Source organism: Kogia breviceps, chromosome 11, assembly GCF_026419965.1.
Source record: "Kogia breviceps isolate mKogBre1 chromosome 11, mKogBre1 haplotype 1, whole genome shotgun sequence".
NCBI classification, from domain to species: domain Eukaryota; kingdom Metazoa; phylum Chordata; class Mammalia; order Artiodactyla; family Physeteridae; genus Kogia; species Kogia breviceps.
This window is the reverse complement of record NC_081320.1, coordinates 14,129,705-14,155,454: the sequence shown is the minus strand read 5'-3', so window position 1 is coordinate 14,155,454 and position 25,750 is coordinate 14,129,705. Positions and strand designations below refer to the sequence as shown.

At 51.8% G+C, this 25,750-nt stretch overlaps 3 protein-coding genes across 4 annotated transcripts; all 3 read left to right on the top strand.

Moving 5' to 3' along the window:
- Nucleotides 1-8,360: 8,360 nt before the first annotated feature.
- VAMP8 (vesicle associated membrane protein 8) lies at nt 8,361-11,999 on the top strand. Its single transcript, XM_059079580.2, has 3 exons — nt 8,361-8,538; nt 10,105-10,263; nt 11,542-11,999. The coding sequence occupies exons 1-3, from the start codon at nt 8,536-8,538 to the stop codon at nt 11,680-11,682; spliced, it is 303 nt and encodes a 100-aa protein (XP_058935563.1). The 5' UTR covers nt 8,361-8,535; the 3' UTR covers nt 11,683-11,999.
- Nucleotides 12,000-13,963: 1,964 nt separating this feature from the next.
- On the top strand, nt 13,964-21,374 carry VAMP5 (vesicle associated membrane protein 5). Its single transcript, XM_059079584.2, has 3 exons — nt 13,964-14,195; nt 20,292-20,429; nt 20,910-21,374. Exons 1-3 carry the CDS (start codon nt 14,193-14,195, stop codon nt 21,117-21,119), a joined length of 351 nt encoding a protein of 116 aa, XP_058935567.1. The 5' UTR covers nt 13,964-14,192; the 3' UTR covers nt 21,120-21,374.
- Nucleotides 21,375-23,284: 1,910 nt separating this feature from the next.
- Nucleotides 23,285-25,572, top strand: RNF181 (ring finger protein 181). Of its 2 annotated transcripts, none has more exons than XM_059079582.2 (5): nt 23,285-23,432; nt 24,481-24,611; nt 24,795-24,904; nt 25,088-25,162; nt 25,430-25,572. In XM_059079582.2, the coding sequence occupies exons 1-5, from the start codon at nt 23,347-23,349 to the stop codon at nt 25,487-25,489; spliced, it is 462 nt and encodes a 153-aa protein (XP_058935565.1). In that variant the 5' UTR covers nt 23,285-23,346; the 3' UTR covers nt 25,490-25,572. The 2 variants fall into 2 exon arrangements, with proteins under 2 accessions (XP_058935565.1, XP_058935564.1); XM_059079581.2 differs by having other exon boundaries at nt 25,055-25,162.
- The last annotated feature ends 178 nt before the right edge of the window (nt 25,573-25,750 follow it).

Sequence of the window (25,750 nt, the reverse complement as noted above, 5' to 3'; positions counted from 1 at the left end):
CCTGACAATCCAGTGGTTAGAACTAGGTGCTTTCATTGCTATGGCCCGGGTTGAGTCCCTGGTTGGGGAACTAAGATTCCGAAAGCCGCTTGGCATGGCCAAAAAATACAATACAGTAAAATAAAACAGCAGTCAGATACTATTAGAATAGTTGAAATCCAAGGCACTGACAACAACAAATGCTGGCGAGGATGTGAAGCAACAGGAACTCTGCTTCCATTACTCGTGGGACTGCAGAATGGCACAGCCACATCAGAAGACAGTTTTGGCAGTTTCTTATAAGACTCCGCATACTCTTACCATATGATCCAGCAATTGTGCTCCTTGGTTATTTACCCAAATGAGTTGAAAACTGATGCCCACACAAAACCTGCACGTGAATGTACAGCAGCATTATTTTTTATTTATTTATTTTTTAAAGGTAAATTTATTTATTTATTAATTAATTTTTGCCGCTCTGCAGCATGTGGGATCTTCCAGACCGGGGCACGAACCCGTGTCCCCTGCATTGGCAGGCGGACTCTCAGCCACTGCGCCACCAGGGAAGCCCCAGCAGCATTATTTATAATTGCCCAAACTTGAAAGCAACCAAAATGTCCTTCAGTAGGTGAATGGGTGAAATAAACTAGCACATCCATATGATGGAATATTTAGTGATAAAATGAAATGAGCTATTAAGCCACAAAAAGACATGAAGGAAGCTTAAGTGCATATTGCTAACTGAAAGAAACCAATCTGAAATGGCTACATACTGTGTGATAACCTGGAAAAGGCAAAACTATGGAGATAGCAAAAAGATTTTGGTGGTTGCCAGGGATTGGGGGGGGGAGGAAGGGAGAGAAGAAAGTAGCACAGAGGATTTTTAGAGAAGTGAAACTATTCTGTATGATACTCTAATGGTGTCATGGTGAGTTCATGTCATTATATATTTGTCAAAACCCATAGAATGTATAATATAAAGAGGGAACCCTAATGTAAACCATATCACTATTAGCTTATCAGTTGTAACAAATATACCACACTAATGCAAGATGTTAGTAATAGGAGAAACAGGGAGAGCATGAAGGGGTGTATGGGAACTGTCCGTACTACTCAAAAAAATAAAGTCTATTAATTTGAAAACAAACAAAGGTGAGTTGAGCTCACAGTTTAATTGCACAAGTGCCTTTTCTTAGAAACTATGAAACATCGTATTTGGGTATGCAGAAGCATTGTTTGCATATTTCCCATTTCTTCACACAAAATAGTAAAAAGATCTGTATTCCATTGTCAAGAGTTTATAAAATTATTAATTTGTACTTCTTCATTAAAGATGTTCTTAATTGACACTGGCATTTTATTTTGTTGTTTTTTTTTTTTTTTTAGGCTGTGCACTGGCATTTTTAAAAATTGCAAACGCATGGCAGGAAGGAATGCAATGACTACTACTACAATTTGGTGCCACTGTCTCACTCCTGCTAAGTTGCCAGCAGTTTTGCCACCGTTGCTTTTTGCATCATCAGTGCAAATGTCAACACTGTTAAAAAGGCAAATAACACCTCAGTATTATTATAGTAGTTTTGTCCCTAAAGACTCCAGGGCTTCATGGACCATGTGCTGAGAGCCACTATCCGAAAGGGAAAAAGCGGCAGGGGTAGATGTAAAAGTAGAGATCATTGGGCGCAGTTGGGTTTGGCGGGTGGAATCACTGGGCTAACAAGTGTTCCTGCTGTTGAGGGTCTGGCCCACTTCTAGGTCATCCTAAAAGGCAAGGGAGGCCAAGTCACTTTGGAAGCCATAGATCTATTTAGGGGATGGATCTCTTAATCCACTGTCAAATCCCAGTCCAAATGAATACAGTGTGGGTTGGGAAATTTGGTCTAGATCTTCCAGGATCACTCAAAATTAGATGGTTCCATTAAGTTCAGTGTTGATGGTCTGTTATGTGCCAAGAACTGGACAAGTTACAGAGGAGGAAACAGAAATGATTAAGCTGTGGCCTCTGTCCTATCGAAGTATAATACTAATAATATATAGAAATAATAAAATAATAATAGAATGTAGGAAGTCATAAGTATTAAGTGAGGTTCAAAGTGCTACGGGAGCACTGAGGAAGAAATGAATTATGACTGGAGAAATCAGGAAAGTATTTTTGAAAACTTGGGCCTTAAAGGATGAGTAAAATTTTGAGAGGAGAGAGGGAAATCAAAAGTTCTCAATAGTCTTGGGTGAACTGAGAGCATTCTGTGTAGGTGAACTACAGCTAGTAAATGAGCTGTGCTAACTCTTCACCTTTCCATACCATGATTTTAACTTGTTTTTGTTCAAGGCGTTGATTTCCAGTTTATCCTTTCAGGACCAATATACAGAGACTCATGGCATCAAACATTCATTTATCCATAAAATAGTCCAAAATTTACAAAACGAATTTCTTCATGGTTCTTTTCTAATAAAAATTCTCTTTCTGTCTGCACTGTGGAGAAGGAAGCCCTCTTTCAGATCTCTCAGTTCAATACCCTAAACATTTAGTGAATGCCTACTATGTGCAGGATATATGTTATTTTCTAGGAGGGGTACCAAAGTAAAAACACAGCCCCTGCCTTCACAGAGCTTAGAGTCTCAGAGGAGTCAAATGTGTATGTAGTTAGTGGCAAAGCATATTATAGGCTCTATAAAAGATACAGTGTGATGGTGATCAGAAGAGGAAGACGTTAACTTCAGTGGGGAAATCTCGAAGACTTCATGGAAGCAATGTCTCAAATATGAATAGACTTGCCATAGGCAGTGGTGAATGAAGGAGGATATTCATTCATCATGAGACAAGTCCACTTGAGCAAAGGTATAAAAGGGAATGGTGCATTATGGGAAGGGCAGGTAATTTAGTATGACTGGGGGGCTGGGAGGTGAGTCTCATTAGAGATAAGCTTCAAAAAGCAGGTTGACAGCAATCTTGGAATGCCAAGCTAAGGAGTTTGGGCGCTACCCTGGAGGTGCAGCATACTCAAATCAGTGTTTTGGAAAGATAACAAGTAACCCCAGGAGGAATGGATGGGAAAAGAAAGGTCAGTTTGGAGGTGGCTGGAATTGTTCAGAGAAGAGATAATGCCTGGCATTACCTAGGTAGCACAAGCTGACATGGAAAGGAGGGGGTGGATTTGAGAGACATGACCAAGACTTAGTGATGTTCCATTGTGTGTGTAGGATGGCTTAGGGGTTCCTAACTTGAGACACTGATAGAACGGGAGTACTATCCAGGAGGAGGAACATGGGGAGAAGATAAAGGGTTTGGGTTGGCTGTCGTATGTGTCTGTGGACTGACCAGGGTATTGGAGAGGAAGCAGTGGCAACTGACAGAGATGCACAGATTTGGGGATCGTGCATAAATGGCTGTTGAAACTGTAAAGGCATTGATTGCACTTCCAAAGGGAGAGCAGGTTTCTCAACCTTGGCAGTATTGACATTTGGTCTGCATATTCTTTGTCGTTGGGGGGATGGGTGAGGTGGGGGGAGGGGCTGTCCTTGGCATTGTAGGGAGTTTAGCATCCTTGGCCTCTACCCACTAGATGCCAGTAGCACACCTCCGCCACCAGTTGTGTCAAACAAAAATATCTCCAGACATTGTCAAATATCCCCTGGAGGGCAAAATCAACCCCATAGAGAACTATTGCTCTAGGAGTCAAAAGATAGCCAAGGGCAGAACCTTTGGGTTCCAAGGTCACGGCCAGAAAGGAAGAGCATATTGGGAGAGATGGGGGTGACTGTGTCACAGATGGGGTGTAACCCCATCTGTTACACCACTGGGGTAACACTGGGGTGTTGTTACCCCAGTGGTGTAACAGTCTATAAAGAGGGTTTTGGAGACAAAAGAGGCCTTGGCAGTGGGGAGAGCTTTATGATCTTTCAGGGAGCGGTTCCAACTGATCCTCCTGAATGTGCTTTCTTCTTGTTCGCTAGCCTTTTCCCTGAGAGGTAAAGGAGTCAACTGCCCCCTTGGGCCATAAATGAGACTGGGATATATGCCAGTATACCACAAAGTTTGCCTGGTTGCTTTGCAGGCTGTTCATATTCCTTTTCCCCTATTTTCTCATTCCATTTGTTCTATTAGTCTCCTTTTTCATTTGTAATGTGCTTTAGCAGAAATATAGAAATATATACCCATACCATTTAATCCTGATAATAACCCCGCAAAATAGCTTTCATTCTTATTCCCATTTTGCAGATGAGGAAACCAAAACTCCCAGAGGGAACCTTGCCTAAAACTGCACAACCAGGGAGCCGTAGAGCTGATGCCCAAATCTTCTGATCACACAGGGACTGAGAACACTCTTCATCACACCCCAATTGCTTCTTTGGTTGCAACTTCTACCATGTAGCATCTTTTCCTTACAAAGTGACTGATGCTCCTCTTCTTCTGGGATAGAGTCTTCCTTGACTGTAAAGGAATCAGTGACTTTTGTTCTCTTGTTCCCTGACCATAGCACCATTTCTGCTCATAGAGTATTGTTTGGTGCCTTATTGAATGTCTCACCTTGTGAGGGTGTTAGCCAGATGGTCTTTTTTCCTTCTTCATTTTCTTCTTCTTTTTTTTTTCTTTTGCGGTACGCGGGCCTCTCACTGTTGTGGCCTCTCCCGTTGTGGAGCACAGGCTCCGGACGCGCAGGCTCAGCAGCCATGGCTCACGGGCCCAGCCGCTCCGCGGCACGTTGGATCCTCCCAGACCGGGGCACGAACCCATGTCCCCTGCATCGGCAGGTGGACTCTCAACCACTGCGCCACCAGGGAAGCCCCATTTTCTTCTTTTTTTGACCACACCTTGCAGCTTGTGGGATCTCCGTTCCCTGACCAGGGTTTGAACCTGGGCCACGGTAGCGAAAGCCCGGAATCCTAACCACTAGGCCAACAGGGAACTCCCAGATGGTCTTCTGACAAAGGGTAACATTGTAATGTTTGTACAGGTGAGGCCAAGCCTGTGGCAATTCTGTATGGTGAACATGAGGACAGACAGGTCACAGGCCCAACTGTGGGCACTTCGGAATCTCCCTGATGGTTGCTGGGTCTAGGCCAAGGGTCATCTCCCTCAGGGACACCAGTGTATGTCCAAGGCTTGCAGTGGCATACCAGACCCCAGTAACTCCTCAACTGTTGTAACTCTCCTTTCCTCCCTGGGAATCCTCTGTCATTTCCTCCTGCTCCCCACAAACTTCCTACTCTGACCCTTTGTTTCTTGGCACCCCTCATGTTCCCCTAACCACCAATTCACTTAGCATCTGGAATTCTTAGTAATCACAAAAGCCACCATTTACTGAGGGTTTTTAAAGCACCAGGCATAGACAATGGAGGTAACTTGAGGCTTAGAGATGTTACATAAATCGGTCCAACATCACATAAATATTAAGGTACAGATCAGCATATCTAATAGACATGTAGTTTGAGCCACGTTGGTAATTAAAATTTTATATTAGCCAAATTAAAAGAGAAAAGAAAGGTGAAATTAATTTTACAATGTTTTTTATTTAACAGTATATCCTCAGTGTCTATCAACAGACCAATGGATAAAGAAGATGTGGTATATATATACAATGGAATACTACTCAGCCATAAAATAGAGTGAAATTTTGCCTTTTGCAACAACATGAGCAGACCTCAAGGGTATTATGCTTAGTGAAATAAATCAGACAGAGGAAGACAAATACTGTATGACAGGGGTCCCCAACCCCCAGTCCTCTCAGACTGGTACCAGACCACATCCTGTTAGGAACCGGGCTGCACAGCAGGAGGTAAGCGGCCGACAAGCGAGTGAAGCTTCATCCGATGCTCCCCACCGCTCCCCATCGCTCACATTACCACCTGAACCACCCCTCCCACCCCCACACCCCATCCATGGAAAAATTGGCTTCCACGAAACCCGGCCCTGGTGCCAAAAAGGTTGGGAACACCTGCTGTATGATATCACTTACACGTGGAATCTAAAAAATACAACAAACTACTGAGTATAACAAAAAAGAAGCAGACTCACAGATATAGAGGACAAACCTAGTGGCTACCAGTGGGGAGAGCAAGGGACAGTGGCAATTTAGGGGTAGGGGATCAAGAGGTGCAAGCTACCATGTGTAAAATAAGCTAAGGGCTTCCCTGGTGGCGCAGTGGTTGAGAGTCCGCCTGCCGATGCAGGGGACGCGGGTTCGTGCCCCGGTCCGGGAGGATCCCACGTGTCGCGGAGCGGCTGGGCCCGTGAGGCATGGCTGCTGAGCCCGCGTGTCCGGAGCCTGTGCTCCGCAACGGGAGAGGCCACAACAGTGAGAGGCCCGCATACCGCAAAAAAAAAAAAAAAAGAAAAAAAAAAGAAATAAAAAAAAAAATAAATAAAGGGCTTCCCTGGTGGCGCAGTGGTTGAGAGTCCGCCTGCCGATGCAGGGGACACGGGTTCGTGCCCTGGTCTGGGAAGATCCCACGTGCCGCGGAGCGGCTGGGCCCGTGAGCCATGGCCGCTGAGCCTGCGCGTCCGGAGCCTGTGCTCCGCAACGGGAGAGGCCACAACAGTGAGAGGCCCGCATACCGCAAAAAAATAAAAAAAAAAAAAAATAAGGCACTTGGGAATTCCCTGGCAGTCCAGTGATTAGGGCTCCGTGCTTGCTTCCACTGCAGGGGGCACGGATTCGATCCCTGGTGGGGGAACTAAGATCCCGCGTGCCGTGTAGCCAAATAAATGAATAAATAAAATAAAGCACGTTACAGATTTTTTTAAAAAGGGAAAAGAAAGATCCAAAACATTATTCCAACATGTCATCAATATATAAAATTACCAAAGAGATATTTATAGTCTTTCTCTCATAATAAGTCTTCGAAATCTGTTGTGTGTTTTACATCTCATCTCAGTTTAGACTAGCCACATATCAAATGTTCAACAGCCATTTGTGGTCAGTGGCTACTGTACTGAACAATGAAAGTATAGATCAAGGATTCTGAGCCACCTCCGCCTGGCTTCATTGTCGCCTTTCTAAGGATGGTGAGGAGTGGGGCAGCCACATTCTCTGTGAAAGCAGGCTGATCCTGTCCCCCAAAATTCAGGTCTGAAAAATATAATAATCTTATCTAATTGGGAGTAAGATTTCATTATAAATGAGAATAAAGGGTCTCCAAATGCTACAGAGGTCCAAAATTTATTAGACTCTTTAAAAAAGCATTTGTCAGAGAAGCTGACATTTCCCTCTTGGAACTGTTACTTCTTCTGGGATGGGATAGGAATGTTTGTTCCTTTCTGCACGTCCCTGTTATTGTTCTTTTATCTCCATAAACACTGTCCAGGAAGAGTGGATTTTCTCTGGCCTGGAGCCAGGTTGGTGGAAAAATCCTTTGCCCTGGGCCCTCTCTCTTGTCCATAGGGCAATCGCATGACCGTTTCTGATGGGGCTCACCAACTGACATGGTGGCCTCAGAAGGGACGTGCAGGATTGTTGAACTCTGGAAGAAAGGAGGGTTGGTGAGCCATCATTCCCTGATTTGAGCAGTGGGCAGCCCTCCGTTCCAGGCACTGTGCTAGGCACATGGCATGTGCTATCCTTTTACTCCTCACCACCACCCTATGAGGTAAGCATCAGCACTTGCAAAACCCAGGCAGGTAAAAGGTTCACTCAGGGTGTGCAGCTTTCCGATGACACCAGAGCCCAGGATTACAGCATTCCAGACTTTGGGGGTTTCAATGCTTTCTGCACTGAAACGGACATGGGAACAAGGGTTGTCCAGCGAGAAATGTTCATATCTGCGTTCTGTTTCCATGTGAACAAGGTCTGGCAGTGTGCTTAGGGTTGATTTCAGTCTCTAAGAATTGGGGGTGAGATACTCAGAACATAAAAAATGGAGATGGGGGGCTTCCCTGGTGGCGCAGTGGTTGAGAGTCCGCCTGCCGATGCAGGGGACACGGGTTCGTGCCCCGGTCCGGGAGGATCCCACACGCCGGAGAGCGGCTGGGCCCGTGAGCCATGGCCGCTGAGCCTGCGCATCCGGAGCCTGTGCTCCGCAACGGGAGAGGCCACAACAGTGAGAGTCCCGCGTACCGCAAAAAAAAAAAAAAAAAAAAAAAAGGAGATGGGGGACTTCCCTGGCGGTCCAGTGGTTAAGCCTCTGCGCTTCCACTGCAGGGGCCACGGGTTCCATCCCTGGTCAGGGAACTAAGATCCCCGGCATGCCGCGTAGTGCAGCCAAAAAATAATAATAATAAAAATTTAAAAAGGAGACGGCTGCCCTTTGTATATCAGGAAACCTAGGAGGACTGCTTGATCTTTCTTTTCTTGTTCCTGACAAGTTAGAAGAAATGTGGTGCCGGGGAGCCCTGTCGCTTTAAGCCTAAGCCCCGGTTTCCCAGGAGACTTAGGAGGGCAGTGGAGAGTGCCCGCCTACCTGGGGAACCTGCGCGAGGTGTGGCCGGGGAGGCTCGGGATGCGAGGTGGGCGGGGGCGGGCTGAAAGTTGGGCAAGCAGGAAGTGAACCGACGGCTGCCCGAAAGGAAACAGACTAGGCGAGAGTCCTGCTGCCGACAGGCCCGAGCCGCTCGGAAACATGGTGAGAGAGCTGGAAACTAAGAAGGGGCTGATTTCACGAGCAGCCAGAGGGGGCTGGGGGCTGGGGATCAGCAAAGGAAAGCCGGTGGCTAAATCTGAGGGCTGGGCCAGCGCTGACTGTGACCTCTCTTCTTTGACAGCTGGGCTGCAAATAGGTCTGAGCTGCCTGGGCGGGTGTTCCTGCTTCTCCTCTGCTCGCTTCCTCCCCTGATCCCCGAGCCGGCCTGGAGTGGAGCTTCGGTGGGAGTGGGAGATCCTAATTCATCTCCTCCTCCAGCCCTCCGGCCTTCGGCTGTTGTGACATTCCTGGGCAGTGGCTCTGCTGTTCCCAGCGCAGATTCCAGCCCAGCGGCAGGAATCCCGCTCTGCCTCTCACTTTATCCCTGTACAGAAACCCAAAGAATTTGTCTCTCCGTCGAGTCCAAGGAATCTGCCCCCTCTCCATAAACTTGAGGAAGAGAGCTGAGGGTTTGTTAAAAAAAAAAAAAAAAAAAAAGTCAGAAGTTGGTTCTCTGTGATAATCTAGTTTGGACCCACGCCCCTGGCTTGTGTCTGGAAGTCTAGTGGGTCAGGGAGGGAGGAGCTTAGCAGTGTTTTTCCCTCCCTGTTCAAAAACCTTATCAGAAAGCCTGAGGATGAGGCATCAGCCAGGGAGGACTTGCCCTCCATTTCCCCCAACACCCAGGCTGCTGTTTGTATATTTCATACTTGCTTATGCAGGCAATGGCGTGGTGCCTGCACGAGGTGCTTAGTGGTGGGGAAAGCAGAAGTTTGTGGCCCAACGGCTGTCTCTCGTGGGGCCTTGTGAGGGACTTGGAGCCTGGTTGCCGTGGCTCAGACCGCCCAGGAGGCCCGAGCAGCTCTCCAGCTGCTGTCTTGAAGAGAGGGCGGGTTAGGCTGCGGGGGGCGGGGCACAGGTGGTGCCTGCGGGGGGCGGGGGAGGGTGGTCTGCGGGGGGCGGGGCACAGCATTTTTAATGAGATCAGGTGGGATCTGGGAATTCACAGGTAATGGTGGGGCTGTGCCTTGTGAGGTGCTGGCTCAGCGGTCTCCTGTGACCCTCTCTGAGGAACAAGGAAGCAGTGGAGAGGCCTTTGGGGTTGTGCTTCTTGTCCTCTCACGTGCCCTGAGGACCCACAAAGAAGTTGGATCCGGTCTGTCTCCTAGCATGACTCTCACCATCTGGGGCTTAAAAATGCATTTTTTTTTTTTCGGTATGCTGGCCTCTCACCGTTGTGGACTCTCCCGTTGCGGAGCACAGGCTCCGGACGCGCAAGCTCCGCGGCCCTGGCTCACGGGCCCAGCCGCTCCGCGGCATGTGGGATCTTCCCGGACCGGGACACAAACCCGTGTCCCCTGCATCGGCAGGCGGACTCTCAACCACTGCGCCACCAGGGAAGCCCAATACATTTGCTTTTGATTACACAAGTACTACAGGAAAACATTCTCTTTGCAAACAGTTCAAGCCTTACAAAAAGTTAAAGTCCACCTTAGGCCTCCCCCTCCTCTGGCCTCTGATGCTGAGTCTCAGTCCCTCGGCCTAATTAACCCCTGTGTGGCTGCCCAGGAGGAAGCCACTGGTGGTGGAGGAAATGACCGTGTGCGAAACCTGCAGAGCGAAGTGGAGGGAGTCAAGAATATTATGACCCAGAATGTGGAGCGGATCCTGGCCCGGGGAGAAAACTTGGACCATCTCCGTAACAAGACAGAGGATCTGGAAGCCACAGTGAGATGATGGGGAGCCCAGTAGGGGCCAGGGGAAGAGGGGGAAGGAGGATTATTGGGGGCTTGAGGCTTGGTGGTCTTGGTGGCAGAATGATCAGGAGGGAAGTCTGCCTTTTTACCTGCGTTGGGAATTGATGCGAGCTGAATCCTCACTTCTGATTCTGCTCTACTCCACTGATTGGTACTGGGGTCCAGGGAATGGGTTCAAGGACTGGGGCTGGGGATGCGTGGGTGGACCCATGGAGACATTTTGTGAGACAGATAGGTGGCTCAGTCCACCTGTGCTGTCTTAGGCTTCTCTCCTATGAAATCGACTTTCCCTTTGAAGGCTGCCCTTGACAATCATTTGGACCTGGCCTCCCCAGGACAAAAATATTGGCTCCAGAAAATCCTCTTAGGGCCTTTGGCCTTCCCCTTGAGTTATTAGGCAGGGGGTGGAAAACTGTTAGAGTCTTGCTGAGCCAGCTTTAAAAAGAAGCTGGGAAGAGGAGTAAAAGTCTTTGATCCCAGGATCCTCTGCTGGCTGAAGGCTAGAATAATATCTCCCACACATCTTGCTAGATCTCATTCTTCTCTCCCTCCAGCCAGAGGCTGAAGCCAGCTGCTCAGGGAGGGAGTAACTCTAAAGTTCAACAGAGGGCTGGAGACTAAGATTCCATGTCCACGGGGAGAGACTGGCCATGGCTTTCCGAGTCCTGTGTGTAATCTTGAGCATAGCTCATTTGACTCCCTGGGACTTAGTGTTTCTTTCCACAGCCCAGTCTGGGAAGCACGGCCCAGGGAAACAATTTCTGCAATTCAAGTTGGGAGAGGAAGAGCATTTTCCCTCAGTTCCAACCCCTGTACTGCCCTGGCCCCTCCTCCAGCTTCAGCAGTCCTCATGTGGCCAGAAGTTATGGAACCAGGGAGATGTGTCCACCTGGAGCCTGCAGCCCTCAGCCCCAGTGTCTGCCCTCCCAAGGGTGGGTTGTGCTGCCAGTGTCACAACCCTGGGTGTGAGCGTGCGTCAAAGGCCCCTCAGTGTGCGTGGCAGTGCAGGGGTAAGACGGGAGGGGGCAGGCAGGGGACCAGAGGGAGCCCAAGAATTCGAAATTTGAATTGGTGCACAAGATGGTTGTGAAGGTACATTTGTCAAGGTAGGAGGACAGAACTAACTATTTTCTTTAGCAGTCTGTTACTTCAACTTAGCACTTAAATGTTTAGATGTATGGCATGTGGGTCTCGGTATGCTCACTCCAGTGGCGGGAGGCACTGGGTGACTCTGCCTTATCCTCAACAGTCCGAGCACTTCAAGACCACATCGCAGAAGGTGGCTCGGAAGTTCTGGTGGAAGAATGTGAAGATGATCGTCCTCATCTGCGTGATTGTTTTTATCATCGTCCTCTTCATCGTGCTCTTTGCCACGGGTGCCATCCCTTAAGTAACTTAGGGAACCCCTCCCACCCTGCCCTCTTCTTTGGGGGCAACCTTCCATAGTGGGTGCCAAGAGGGACCCTCTCTCCTGTCCTTCCCCACAGGGAATGGTGCTCCATCCTCCCGCCCCTCACTCTGAGGCCCCTCTACCACACTGTCTGCCCCAGGGAGCACCTTGGTCCCCAGAAGGAGAGAGCTGGACTGTGGCTGTGTTTCAGGGGTCCTCACAGTTGGTTGGAGAGACCCAGAAGGGCCAGCACGTGGCTGGGAAACTGATGGAACTGAGGGTGGCCAGTGGACAATAAAGACCTTTCAGTATCCCTACGCATGTGAGGTACTTTCTCCCTTTCCATTTTGCCTTTGGCCCTTCCATTTCTTTTCTCCCCAAGGACGCCCTCTGGCAGAGATCCTCCCATTGGAGGCCCAGGCTGTTGGAGGGGTGGAGAGCATATGTTTGGAGAAGAAAGGTGGAAACTCTCTGTCTTTCTTTATGTCCCCTTGTACCATCATCGTCACTGGTCTCAAGAACAGGGATTTTCTGGAGGTCTTGGCATGTGGAAAATTCAAAACCTTCCCAGCATTTTAGGGTAGTATGTGAGACTCTTAAATGTCCCCTCTGGGTCTTGCCATTTCTGTTATTAGTTTTGGGCTGGAAGTGTTAGCTGAGACATGAAGCCTACCTGGGCAGAGCATTTAGGAATGTGGTTAAGGGCCTCCCACCCCTCCCACCATTGCCATTTCTCTTTGGTGGCCCTGTTGTAGTCTTAGAGTGAGGGGGTTAGAGGAACTGAACTGCTTTTCCTTCTCTTGTGGTTCTGCGAGTTCTATTTGTCTTTTGTCTGCCCCTGTCCTTCTGGAACTTAGCAGGGCCTCTGGGTCTCAGCTGTCCTGAGGGAGTGAGCATCTCTCACCCGTGTCTCGTGGCTGGGCACAGTCAGTGTCACAGGACAGGGCCTATGGCCTTCCTTCCCCTCCGTGGACAATGGACCTCTCTGTCTTTGGGCCTCCCTCCTCTCCACCAGGTTCCACCATCATTGTCACTCTTTCCAGTGCCCAGTGAGCCTTGGTTTGGGGGAAGGGTTCACGTCATCTCTGTCCCTATTTCCCCCATAGGCTTTCCAGAATTGAAAAGAACCTGATTTGGGGAGGGAGTCTGGAAGGGGCAGGGTTGGGAAACAGGACTGGGGACTAGTACTGGCAAGTCAGGTTCTAGAATCATGCTCCGGGGACTTCCCTGGTGGTCCAGTGGTTAAGACTCCACACTTCCAATGCAGGGGGCATGGGTTTGATCCCTGGTTGGGGAATTAGGATCCCACATGCCGCGCAGTGCAGCCCACCCCCCCCCCACCAAAAAAATAGAATAATGCCCCGAAAACTAGGAAGGGAGGAAAGCACAGAAGAGACCCTGGGGGCAGACTTTGTCAGGACCCTGTCCATCCTTTCTCTTCTCAGTCCACTCCTGGACTCGAGGTCCAAGCAACTGGGGTGATTGGGACCTAGTCTGTCCAGGCTGGGGGTGGGGTCTGTGCTCACATGGGGCTCAACCTGGGAGAGGGAAGCCCCCAACCCCCTTCTCAAGAGGGGCCACCTTTGAGATGTTGGGATGGTATGGAGTGGGATAGAGAACAGGTGGCTGGTGGCTTCTCTGCAGCAGTGAAAGGGCAGGCTGAGGATGGATAGATTCAGCTCAGGAAGGCTCTGGACAGGTTAGACACACCAGCCTCCCTCATCCTCCAGCTGAGGAAGGGGGTCATATCAGGACAGGGCTGCACTTGCCCACGTGGTGAAGGGGAAAGAAAGAAAAAGCTAGAGCTAGCACCTTCTCCATGGGGGTCTGTTTTCTCTTTTAATTGAGGTGAAATTCGCAAAACATACAACTGACCGTTTTAAAATGTACCCTCCAGTGGCAGGTGGTGCATTCATGATATTTATTGTGAATAAACTTTATTTAGTTTCAAAACTTTGGCGTGGTCGGTTTTTGGTTATGGGTGAGTTGCACTCAACCAAGGTGGCAAAGACCCTGTCCAGCTGTTCACTGCGTTTCCTGCGCCTAGCACAGTGCAGGACAATGGCGCTCCTACAGGTGCTTGTTGAATGAATAAATGATTCCTCCCCAGGTCAACCCGGTCTACCTGAGCTGGGATGCAGTTCCAGAGAGGATTCCCTGAGCGCGTTCCAGAGCCCACTCCACTGGGACCATTTCATAGACTGGGGTCCAGAGCTGTAGACGAGGCACCAGGTTGATTGGGCGGAGGCCCCACTTCACCAGGCTGCGGAGTCATCCCGAGCCGGGAGCCGGCGGCCCGGGGAGAGGTGCCGAACCGGGGTCCCCGGGAGCCATCGCCGGCCGCTTCCGGTTTGACTGATTTGACTTGGTTTCGGTCGCCGCTCCCAGAAAGCGCGCCCCCCGCCCCCTCCAGGCAGGCCCCGCCCCGCTCTCCGCTTCCTCCTAGATCCCTGGCACTGCGGCCGCTCGGGCAGAGGAGCCGGAGCGGCGAGGCAGCAGCGGCGGCGGCGATGGTGAGGGCCCGGGGCGGAGGGCAGAGGGCGAGAGTGGCGGGGTGCGAGGCGGGAGTCCGAAGTCCAAGGGCGGGGGCGTCCTTCGGGACGGTGCCCGGAAGCAGGACCGGGGCCGGACCCTCGGCTCGTCGCGCGCATCGCGGGAGGGAAAGGGCGGCGTGCGAGGGTCCCGGCTGCCCCGCGCCCAGTGAGCGGGACTCCGGCTTCCCACTTGCCGGGGCCAAGCTGTTACGAGCACCGGCTTCGCAGTCAGACTCCGGGCTGAGATACTGGTGGTGGCCACTTACCCGCTCTGTGACCCCTGGCAAGTCACTTAGCTTCCCTGAGCCTCTTTTTCCGCATCGTGAAGTGGGGTCAGCGATACCCGCCTTGCTGGGTCCTTAGGAGGTTAGAGGAGATACAATGGCAGAGACCTGCCTGGCCCTCGGAACCTGCCCCTGAGAAGTGGTGGGTAATATGGTGACCTCTTCAGCCCTTCCTGGAGCTGTGAGGACACCAGTCTGGCTCAGGGGTTGGAAACCTGAGCCTATGGGATGGCCAGTCCTGTGGCAGGGTGTTGGAGGGCAAACTCCTTCCCCTGGGGACAGAGAAAGTAAGATGTTTAACTATAGAAGTTCCACTGAAGTTATCAGAGTGTGGCATAGCCTGACACCCTTCTAAGCCGTACCTAGAGACACATTCTTGTTTTTTTTTTTTGTTTGTTTGTTTTTTTGCGGTATGCGGGCCTCTCACTGTTGTGGCCTCTCCCGTTGCGGAGCACAGGCTCCGGACGCACAGGCTCAGCGGCCATGGCTCACGGGCTTAGTTGCTCCGCGGCATGTGGGATCTTCCCGGACCAGGGCACGAACCCGTGTCTCCTGCATCGGCAGGCGGATTCTCAACCACTGCGCCACCAGGGAAGCCCAGAGACACATTCTTGAGTTGAGTCATCCCCCACTCCTGCTGTAGACTCTGGCCTCTGTCCACTTGTCATTTCCAAGGCAAAGGTGTCAGGAGCAGTTGGTGCGGGTCGCTTCTTCCCTCCCCTGGAACTCCTGGGAAGTTGTGCCCGGCAGGAAGCAGGCTTGGTGCTTTAAGATTCTGTCATGGAGGGACTTTCCTGGGGATCCAGTGGTTAAAACTCTGCCCTCCCAATGCAGGGGGCACAGGTTCGATCCTTGGTCAGGGAACTAAGATCCCACATGACATGGCCAAAAAAAAAAAAAAAAAAAAAAAGATTCTTCCATGGAGAAGCCAGCAGAGGTGTGATGGATGTGGATGTGGCCTGGCTGGGGGTCGAGATGCCTGGATGGCCTCATCTCCAGGGAACTGGAGGCAGGAAGAGGAAGCGGGGCAGGAAGGTAGCACTGAGCTCTAAGGCCAGGCCAGGAAACTGAGGGAGGCCCAAGGAACGGAACGGAGCCCAGAGCCCACTTCCCAGCGTGCAGAGCAAGGAATCAGGCAGGGTTAGGATGGGCTTGCGGCTGGCCCTTAGCACTTGGTGAGAAGAGGAAACTCTTGAAATGAAGGCTGAGGCTGTGATAATTTACTCGGGGTTACTGGGAAACTCTGGGACTCTCACAGGTTCATCTGAGGCAAATAGTGGATCTGAGCCTGGGGACTGATCTCTCTCTCCCAACCATCTCCTAGCCCCTTCCCTCTGTTTTTTCTCTTATTCCTGCCCCTTTGTCCACTCCCAGCACTTTCCCTTCCTCCTTCCCATCTGCCTTCCCTACCTGGTCCTTCTTGCTTTCCCTTCTTTTCTCCTCTTTTCTGATTTATTCAGTTAACAAGTGTTTCTTGGGCATTTCCTTTGTACCAGTCATGGTGACTGGTATAGGGGATAGAGTAGGAACAAAATAGTGATGGGAAAGATAGAAATTGAATGGGTAATGAATTCATCTTGTAGATGGTCCTCACTCATGCTCTGTGCAAAGAATTTGGGTTTTGAGCCACAGGCCCCCGTCATATGCACACAAGTTGAGTTGACAGCATCAAACCTGGTGAGTCTTTAGCCAGCCAGCTAAAGCATTTGACCTCCCTTTACCTGCATCCAGTTTAACACAGGGGTTAAGAATGTGGTCCTTGGAGTAACCCTTCCGAGCCTCAGTTTCTTATAAAACTGGGATGAGAGTACTTTCCTCAGTGGATTGTTGTGAGGCTTAAATGAGATAAAGTGAACAAAGAGCTAGCAGCACAGTTCTCAACTCAGAATATGTGCTCATTGAGTGGGAGCTATTATAACTGTCAAGAGGTAAAACCTTCTCAACAGCGTGTAGCGCCTGATGGCAATAAAATAGATATAGGTTATCAAAGGCCCATGTCGGGTTTTATATTTAGGTTAGAAATGACTAAGTGCACAAGGTGGCAGCAGGGAAGAGCTTGCTTGGCTGTGTATTTTGTAAAAATATTTAAGAGGTTTTATTGACCACAGGTGTGGTTCCTGGGATCTGACAGCTAAAAAAAAAAAAAAAAAAAACCTAGGGAAACTTGGGCTACCGCAATAATAGCTATTATTTATTGAGCATTTAGTATGTGTCAGGACTTGTGCTAAGCACTTTATTTATAACATGCCACATGCCTTAGCTAATGTTACGGGAGATATTATTGTCACCACTTTATAGATGAGGAAGCGAAGGGGTCAGAAAGGTCATATCCCCAGTCTTTAGTCACTCAGCTGGTGAGTGGTATAGGCAGGATTTGAAGGAACCCAGGGCTGCATTGCAGAGCCCGGCTCTTAGGCTCTGAGCTCAGGCGAGTGCTGACCCAGGAAGGATGTGATACACCAGGTCGCTGCCCGGGTCCCTCTGTCAGGTCCCTCCAACAACAGTTACAGCTGGGTTTCGTAGGCACTCATCAGGAAAGAGGGGAGACAGGAGAGTTTGGACAGGGAGGTTTTTGAGAGCTTTCTTTGCAGAGGAACCAGCTGTCTTTGGCCTGGAAAAACCCGAGGAGAGATTTGAGAATTGAAGGAGGGATATTCTGCACACCGGGTAACAGTCTGTCGATTTACTGTGGAACTACCATCCTCCGTCTGTCAACAATGCTGCCCCTACCCAAGCTCGGAAGTGCCTCTCACCCTCCCTTCCTCTCTCACCCACCCTTCCTCTCTTGCCCTCCGTTCCTCCCGGCCCCCCAGCCTGGGGACCTCTTCACATACCCTTGCGGATAGCATTTCTACATGCCTTCTGGTGGCCTCTGGCCTGAGTTATCTCACTTTCATTCATGCCAGTCTACCACCAACAGAGAAAGTCTCCTGAAGCCCCTCCAGGCTCAGAAACCTACACAAGCTCTCGATCCATCCCTCCCTCCACGGGAGCTTCCTCTTCTTGACTTTTACCCTCTGCCAGATCCGTCACTGTCCAGAGTTTGACTGTGGCAGTAGTCTCCACCACATGCCCCCCCCGCCCCCCAGCCCATCTCGGTTCTCAGGAATCATCTGTCTGTGGGCAGCTCAACACTCGCTACTTGTATCTCGTGGGGTAAACTCATTACTCTTCTCTAACTGTATCATACACACCTCTTTCCCCCCAGCCTATAGCGATCTTTTCAAGAACCGGCCCAACTCATTCAGAAAATATTTTCCATGCGCCCACGGTGTGCCAGGCAGGCACTATGCTGAGTTCTATGTGGCGGGATGCAGCGTGGCCGCCCAGCGGGATGCAGCGTGGCCGCCCTCCGGTCTGTTACCTCCTTCCACACCCCGCAGTTCTTTATTTGAATCACCGTGCCAGCAGCGACCCGTGCATACAGTGTCCTTTTTCCTCTGGTTGAGGGGGGCCAAGGAGGGCTAGAGACTTGAGCCTCAGGCCTCTGTGTTCCCTGGAGCGAATGCGTTCTTTTAGGCCCGGGCCCATCTGGGGTCCGGACAGGCCTGGCTTTGCAGTGGGGGAAGGAGGCTATAGCTTGCAGTGAGAGGCACAGCCAGCTCTCCTGAAGAATGTGATCCAACATCACCCCATGTTGGAGAATAAGATAACAACAGCTGTAGCATTTAGATTAGAAAAAATGATATGTAACATCCCACCAATCTCTAGGAGTGATTCTCATTTTTTTTTTTTTTTTTTTTTTTTTTTTTTTTCGGTACGCGGGCATCTCACTGTTGTGGCTTCTCCCGTTGCGGAGCACAGGCTCCGGACGCGCAGGCTCAGCGGCCATGGCTCACGGGCCCAGCCGCTCCGCGGCACGTGGGATCTTCCCGGACCGGGGCACGAACCCGTGTCCCCTGCATCGACAGGCGGACCCTCAACCACTGCGCCACCAGGGAAGCCCGATTCTCATTTTTGAATCTTGGTCCATTCCCAGGTTTTTGCCTTGGACTCTTTGAATGTGAGAGACTCCAAGTAATGGAGACTTGTTGAATTATTTAGTCATAATAATAGTGGTGATGGTGGTTGTTCCCCAGCTACTGCTTCCCCCAGCCCGTGAGTGTACCGCTCTGTCATGGTTTGCCGGCCCCCTCTCGAAATGGGTTGCTTTTCTAGCTCATGAGTAAATATTGATCTACTTGGGTTTCAGATGCCTGCCCCTCGAAACTCCTGCTGGGCTAGATAAACACACTGGGATAACAAACTTGAGAATGACAGTTGCGTTTGCATAAGTTATAATGCAGTTGGCTCACTCATTGAGTCCTTGCGGATGCTCAGCACTGTGCTGGCTTCCTGGGCCTCCAGGCCGGTGGCAGACAAAGGCAGGGCACTTGGCCCCTGCCCTCCCCCTGGGAGCTTGTGGTCCAGTTGGGGAGATAGGATTCATATACTGGGAATGCTTGGAGGTTACATGCAAGGCAGCTGCAGGGATCCTGAATGGGGATTCTTGGCTGAGTAGGAGGTGGCCCTCTGTGACCACCAGATCCCTTCCCTTTCTCTGGTTTTAAGTGGAATTCAGTCAAGTGCCAAAATGTCTGCCGCAGACAATGGGCAATATAGTCTGGCAGGAAAGGGAGCTTGGCCCGTGCTCTGTGGGGAGGGGATGAGAACAGGGTTGGGCTCTGGGGGACAGGGCTGGGGGAGGGAGTTCCTGTGGTTTGTTAATCCGCTGGGATTCATCTCCCGACATGTCCCTGGACCTCCAACTCTTACCAGGGCCTCCTGCCCTGGGTCTCTCCCAGTTGCATGTATCCAGGGCCCAGTTTCTTGCTTGCTTGTGATCCATGTGTTCTTCTTCTTCCTGGCCTCTCCCCCAGCTTGGACCCTGCATCTCCCTTCCCAGCCCTCTGAAATGAGCTGGGTTCTTTTGTCAGGTGAGGCTGCTGCCCAGGCTGGGAAATCCAAGAGCTGGTCTCTCCTGTGTGAGTTGGATCCCAGCGAAGATCCTGGCTGGCTGGAAAGCTGGAGGCCGGAGGCCAGGAAGGCCGAGGCTCCCTGGCAGACAGCGAATTTACTTTGAGCATTGATGTGGGAGCAGGGTCAGGCCAGGAGGCAGAACTGGCCTGACCAGTCAGAGGCTGGAGGAGGGAGGGGAGCGAGATCTGATCTCAATTGTGTGTGTGTGTGTGTGTGTGTGTGTGTTTCTGTGGGGTTAGGCAGAGGCTATAACGTGTGGCAGTCCAAAATTATCTCTCTAGCTCAGTGGGCTGGATCTCCTCCCTTTCTGGCTCTGGCCAAGTAGCTTCTTGGTTCTGTGTTCTTTGTTGCCTCCTTAGGCCAGTGGAAAGCCACGGGGCAGGTGCACAGTAGGTTGAGGCCATCCTAGAGCAGGTGAGCCAAGTGTCTGCTGTGTGGGAGGGTGGGTCCTGGGAAGGTCCCATCCTCAGGCATTTTAGAGGAAGCTGAGATGCTGGAAGTCAAGGCTGACCTAGGACCTGCCTAGATGGGCAAAAGGGGAGGAGCCAAAGGTGAGCCGTACACACCCAAGAGGCCAGCCCTTCCCTCCGCACATATCAGACCCTTACATGAAAGGCGCTGTTCTCCTTACTCATACACTGCGCAAGCGCGCGCGCGCGCGCGCGCGCGCGCGCGCGCGCGCGCGCACACACACACACACACACACACACACACACACGTGTGTGCGCGCTTGCTTGCTTGCACAGTGGGGCAAGGAGCCCTCTAGGTCTCAGGACCAGATGAGGGCCAGGTGGGAGCCTCATGTAGCCCTGACCTTGGGCTTGGTGTCCAGGCAGGGAAAGAGTTGGAGCGGTGCCAGCGGCAGGCGGATGAGGTGACAGAAATCATGCTCAACAACTTCGACAAGGTCCTGGAGCGCGACGGGAAGCTGGCGGAGCTGGAACAGCGTTCAGACCAACTCCTGGACATGGTGTGAGGCCTGGAGAAGCAGGGAGGGGGAGGGAGAGGCTAGGAGGGGCCCTCAGAGGGAGCTCTCAGGCTGTGCTCAGGGTCTCCCGGAGGGCCGTTGGTAGGGCCTGAGGCTCACCCAAGGGCCAGTGTGGGGACTGTGGGTTTCTTGAAGCATCCCTAGCCTAGCTGTGCAATGGGTGGGGAGGTCTCATGAAGTACGAAGGCCTTGGTTTGAAGCTGTGGATCTTCCTAAAGGTTGAAGACTGGCATTGTTAACTGGGGGTGAGCCTGTAGGGCCGTGAGTCAAGGGCTACACCAGTGTGAGAGACCAGGAGTCAGGCTGGGAGGGTCCCAGGGTGGGCTGCGTAGAGAAAGGGGGCTAACAGGATGGGGAGGCTGCGGGAGGAGACTAGGTCTTGTCGGGGCTGGGTTGGGAGGAGCTGGTCCAGGGCTCTGGGGAAACCACTAACTCCTACCCTGTGTGTGGGCGTGTCCACAGAGCTCCGCCTTCAGCAAGACAACCAAGACTCTGGCCCAGAAGAAGCGCTGGGAGAATGTCCGTTGCCGGATCTACTTGGGGCTGGTAGTAGGCGGTGGTCTGCTCATCCTCCTGATTGTGTTGCTGGCCATGTTTCTCCCACAAAGCAGCAAGGGCAGCAGTGCCCCACAGGCCCATGATGCAGGCGTTGCCTCAGGGCCTGGGGAATGACACAGCTGGGCCTGGAAAAGAGGCCGAATAGCCACACTGGTCGGTTCTGGTCTTCAGAGAACCCTGGAGTTTGCTCCCTTCTGAGCCACCCCAGTGAGCGTGGAAGGCAGCAGCAATCTGTGCACCTTTGTTACTTCCTATCACACGAGAGACTGGCCCTTGAGGGCAACCTGCTGTGCTGGCCATGCCAGGGCAGCCCCACCTGGAGCTTAGTAAAAGCTGCTGTTGGGTTAAAAGCTGCTGTTTGGTTAAAAACTGGTGTATGTGTGTATGTGTGTGTTTGAAGGTCTTCAGGTTGGTTCATCCTGCTCTGCCTCCACCCCTGGGGCTGCTTGGAAAACAGAAAATCCCAAAGGACTCCAGCCTTGGGAGGTGGCCCTTCTCCCTTCTCAACTTGATCCAACCCTACAGACAGATCCTTCTGGGGTGCAGATGTATAAAGACACAACAGCCCCCAAACCAGTGCCCTCCAAGTCTGTTTCCCTGAGAATGAAATCTGTTATTTTTCTGAGTCTTGGGATGTTCAGAGGACCCATAGGATGACAAAGAGGAAAGCACTTCCAGATCTTTATATCACAAGGTTCTCACCTTCAGAGAGACTTTTCCCCTTGAGCACCTCTGCTCCAATTTGTCCCTCAAGCTTTACACCAGATCACAGGTGGGGTAGGTGGCAGGAAAGGAAAAGGGCTTCCTTCTATGGTGCTGTAATGCAGAGTCACAAAGTTTGCCCTGTGGGAAAGAATTGGGGCTTTTTAAAGGGCCAGGGAGGCAGTGCCTTCAGGGCACCAAGTAAGATCGTTGGGTAAAGGCCAGGGAAGAAGGAAAGGCCCTACCAAGACCTGGGAAACAGGGCAGCCGCTGCCTGAACTCCTTAACTGCATGTCAAACTCAAGAGTGGGTGGGAAGGGGAATTCAGGGTCAAATGTGCAACAGAAACGGTTCCTTGTTAGGTGGAGTGAGGGCTACTGACGGAGAAACAAGAACAAACCGTCGAATTGTGTGGAGCTGTACCCGCACAGAGCATGTTATTTGCACTAGGCTCACCACCATCTGCCTTTCCTGGGGAAGATGGAGGAAAGCACCCGGTGCTGCACTTAGGTGTGCAACACCACTAAGAGGCCCTGTGAATGTGGACTTGGGTTTTACATATGTAACAAGGGATAATGAGACTAGTTCCCAGGATGACTGTGAGAAGTATTTATACCCTATGTACAATATCTATCAATGTAATGGTTCTAGATGCCAACTAAATGCTAGCTATCATCCAGATCATTTAGTGCAGTCATTCTCAACCTTGCCTCACATCAGAATCACCGGTAGAGCTTATTAAAAAAATACCACTCCCAGGCCTAGATCAGTTAAATCGGGATCTTTGAGGCTAAGTATCAGACACGGTTTTTTTTTTTTTTTTTCCCTAAAGCTGCAACCCCTCCTCTTCTCCTCTCTCCAGGAGATTCATGGGTAGCCAGGGATGCAAACCACTTGTTTAATTCAAGCCACTGGTTTTACAGAAGCTAGGGGAGAAGTTAAGCAGTGGGCTAAAGGTCACACAGTTCCATGAGCTGGTAAGGCCCCAGATTCCCCTGCAGGGATCGTCCTCTTCTCGGTTGGGGAGGTTGCCCCACCCTTTATTATTGTGCCTAACACAGAAGAAGTGAACAGGGAATTTTTGTTTGTTTTGCGGGAGTCGTGGAGGAGTGAAGCGCCAAGTCCTGAACAAACTAGAGTGCAGAAGTGCCCGGCGAGGCCGCGACAGAGCAGCGGGAAGCACCTTGACACCAGGCCTTCCTAGGCTCGCAGAACCATGATCCCTGGGCCAGGCCCTCCCTCTCTCTCTCTGAGAGACCTCTGACATCTGTCCTGCCGAGACTCTTGAGCCGCGGAGCGGATGGAGGACCCCTACAGCCCACACCCTTGGTTTTTCAGGGCTCTATGGACGTGATCCACACGTCACTCCCATGAACCTACCCTAGGCTGGGACTGCAAGACGAAAGTTTTCTGACCAGCCCCGGCCCCTGCCATTGGCTTCAGCCTTTGGTCACCTGACTTAATCGAGCCAATGAAAGGTGATAAAATTAATACTTCCGCTTTCCCTGACGCGAAAGAGCCACTGTGCCCGCCTTTCGGATGCTATGATTGGTCGCCCTCCCTCAACTCGCCAGTTTATTAGCCAGCACCGCGAGGCTGAGGTCCAGCGGGGTCTGAGGGCTGTGTCAGGCCTGGTGCCATGGCGTCTTATTTCGATGAACACGACTGCGAGCTGTTGCACCCCGAGCAGGATGCCCAAACCAACATGCTGCTGGAGCTCGCAAGGTGGGTGCGCGGGGCTGGGAGGTAGGGCTCACGCAGCAGGTTTCTGGGCTGAAGCTGGCTGGAGAAGGCGGATTATCTGGGGCAGTAAGATTCAGAGGAGGACGGATAAATAATCTGGAGAATTAGTTCCACAGTGAGATTCGGGGGAAGTCGATAATTTGGATCGTCCTTGGAGGGGCCCGGGCAAGGGGGTTCTGGAAAAGACTAGCTGGAGAGTCGGGGGAGTCGGGACCGGAGGGCAGTGGGCTCTAGGAAGTACTGGAGTAGGCGGGTCATGGGGGCGGGGTAGGGGCCGTGTGGCTGTGAATAGGCATATTCGTTAGGAACTCCAAGCATGGAAGCCACACTGCCAGTTGGAATCTGGCTTTAGCAGGTCATTCCTGCGTGGCCTGGGTAACTTCTCTGAGCTGTTGCCTCATGTGTAAAATGGGAATAAACAGCCTGCGTGCTTGGGGTTGTCTGATGGCAGCTGTAAGCCATTTCCCGCTGTGCTTTTTATGTAGTGAGCACTACTGAGGGGTAGCTATTAGTACTAGTAGCTGGGCAGAGTATTTATCTGTTAATGCTTAGTGGACTGCTGGGGCAATGAGAAAGTATGGGTTTTTTTTTGTGTGTGTTTTGGCTAATGCTGGGTCTTCATTGCTTCACACGGGCTTTCTCTAGTTGCAACGAGCGGGGGCTACTCTTCGATGCGGTGCGCGGGCTTCTCATTGCGGTGGCGTCTCTTGTTGCGGAGCATGGGCTCTAGGCGCAAGGGCTTCCGTAGTTGAAGCACGCGGGCTCAGTAGTTGCGGCATGCGGGCTCTAGAACGCACGGGCTTCAGCAGTCGTGGCAGGGCTCAGTAGTTGCAGCTCGTGGGCTCTAGAGCGTGGGCTCAGTAGTTGTGGTTCACGGGCTTAGTTCCCCTTCAGCATGTGGGATCTTCCTGGACCAGGGATCAAACCTGTGTCCCCTGCATTGGCAGGTGGATTCTTAACCACTGGACCAGCAGGGAAGCCCCGAAAGTATGATTTTTCTTTGGTTCTGACCTTGTATTCTTCTTCCCAGGTCCCTTTTCAATAGGATGGACTTTGAAGACTTGGGGTTGGTAGTAGATTGGGATCACCACCTGCCTCCACCTGCTGCCAAGACTGCAGTTGAGAACCTTCCCAGGACAGTCATCAGGGGCTCTCAGGCTGGTGAGAACACTAATTCTTTCCACTGTTTGGGTCAGGTCTGCCAGACCCACCCCCTCTGGAAGCCAGACTATGGTCTGGCCCTTCAGTTTTCCAGGCCAGGCTGGGGCAAGAAGTGTCCTTCAGGAGTGGGAGCTGGGAGGTCGGGCCTATAGCAGCTGTCCTGATTAGCACTCCCTCCTCAAGAGCTCAAGTGCCCCGTGTGTCTTTTGGAATTTGAGGAGGAGGAGACTGCCATTGAGATGCCTTGCCGTCACCTCTTCCACTCCAACTGCATTCTGCCCTGGCTGAGCAAGGTACTGCTTCCTTTTTCCCAGCCCTCACCCTGCCCCGGGCCCAGTTCTCAAGCCGCTTTCTGTTTATGGACTGCTGGGGGGATCAGAGACGGGAGAGGGGTAGGGCTGGGACTTGGGAGCTGGAGACGGTTTCTAGCTTATCAAGACCAGACCTGGGCTCGTACACTGCACTGCTTTTCCCAGACAAATTCCTGCCCCCTGTGCCGCCACGAGCTGCCCACTGATGATGACACTTATGAGGAGTATAGACGAGACAAGGTAGGGGGCTGGGTAAGTGGAGTGGGTGGGAACGGGGCTCCCCGAGTCCGCCCTTGATGCTCTCGTCCCCACCTCAGCAGGCCTGAGTAGGCCTCATGGTCCCTGACCCTGGTGGCCTTCCCCGCGATTTTACTGAGGGGCAAGAGCCTTGGCATTGCAGGTGCCCAGGGCCTGAAAACAGTGAGCCAGCCCCACGGTGGCCGCTCTGCCCCTTCACCCACAGGCCTTGGGGTGCGGCCCCTGCCCAGCGTGCCCTCTCTCCCGCAGGCTCGCAAGCAGCAGCAGAAGCACCGACTCGAGAACCTCCATGGAGCCATGTACACATGAGGTGGCCGGGACGGCGCACCAGTCCTCCTCCACCACACCTTCCTCTTCTGCCTCGGGTTCTCATTAAAAGTTTCTTTACCCATCCTGCCGCTCCATTGCTCACAGGCCTGGGCAGGGACTCTGTACCCTCCAGTGGGTCTCTGCTGCTATGGGGGAAGGTGGTCCTGAACCGTAGAAGGTACCAGGCTGCGTATCCCTCTCTGCCAAGCCTGCTGGCCTCAGGGCAGTAGGGCCCAGGTCAAGAACTTGGCCACCAACCGG

What these genes read in the sequence shown, in the direction of transcription:
- VAMP8 (XM_059079580.2), top strand. An exon ending in CAGAGGATCTGGAAGCCACA is followed by an intron (nt 10,264 to 11,541) that starts GTGAGATGATGG and finishes TATCCTCAACAG; the next exon opens with TCCGAGCACTTCAAGACCAC.
- VAMP5 (XM_059079584.2), top strand. An exon ending in CAGACCAACTCCTGGACATG is followed by an intron (nt 20,430 to 20,909) that starts GTGTGAGGCCTG and finishes GCGTGTCCACAG; the next exon opens with AGCTCCGCCTTCAGCAAGAC.
- RNF181 (XM_059079581.2), top strand. Translation starts at nt 23,347, where the DNA reads ATGGCGTCTTATTTCGATGAACACGACTGCGAGCTGTTGCACCCCGAG. An exon ending in ATGCTGCTGGAGCTCGCAAG is followed by an intron (nt 23,433 to 24,480) that starts GTGGGTGCGCGG and finishes TCTTCTTCCCAG; the next exon opens with GTCCCTTTTCAATAGGATGG. An exon ending in TTCTGCCCTGGCTGAGCAAG is followed by an intron (nt 24,905 to 25,054) that starts GTACTGCTTCCT and finishes TATCAAGACCAG; the next exon opens with ACCTGGGCTCGTACACTGCA.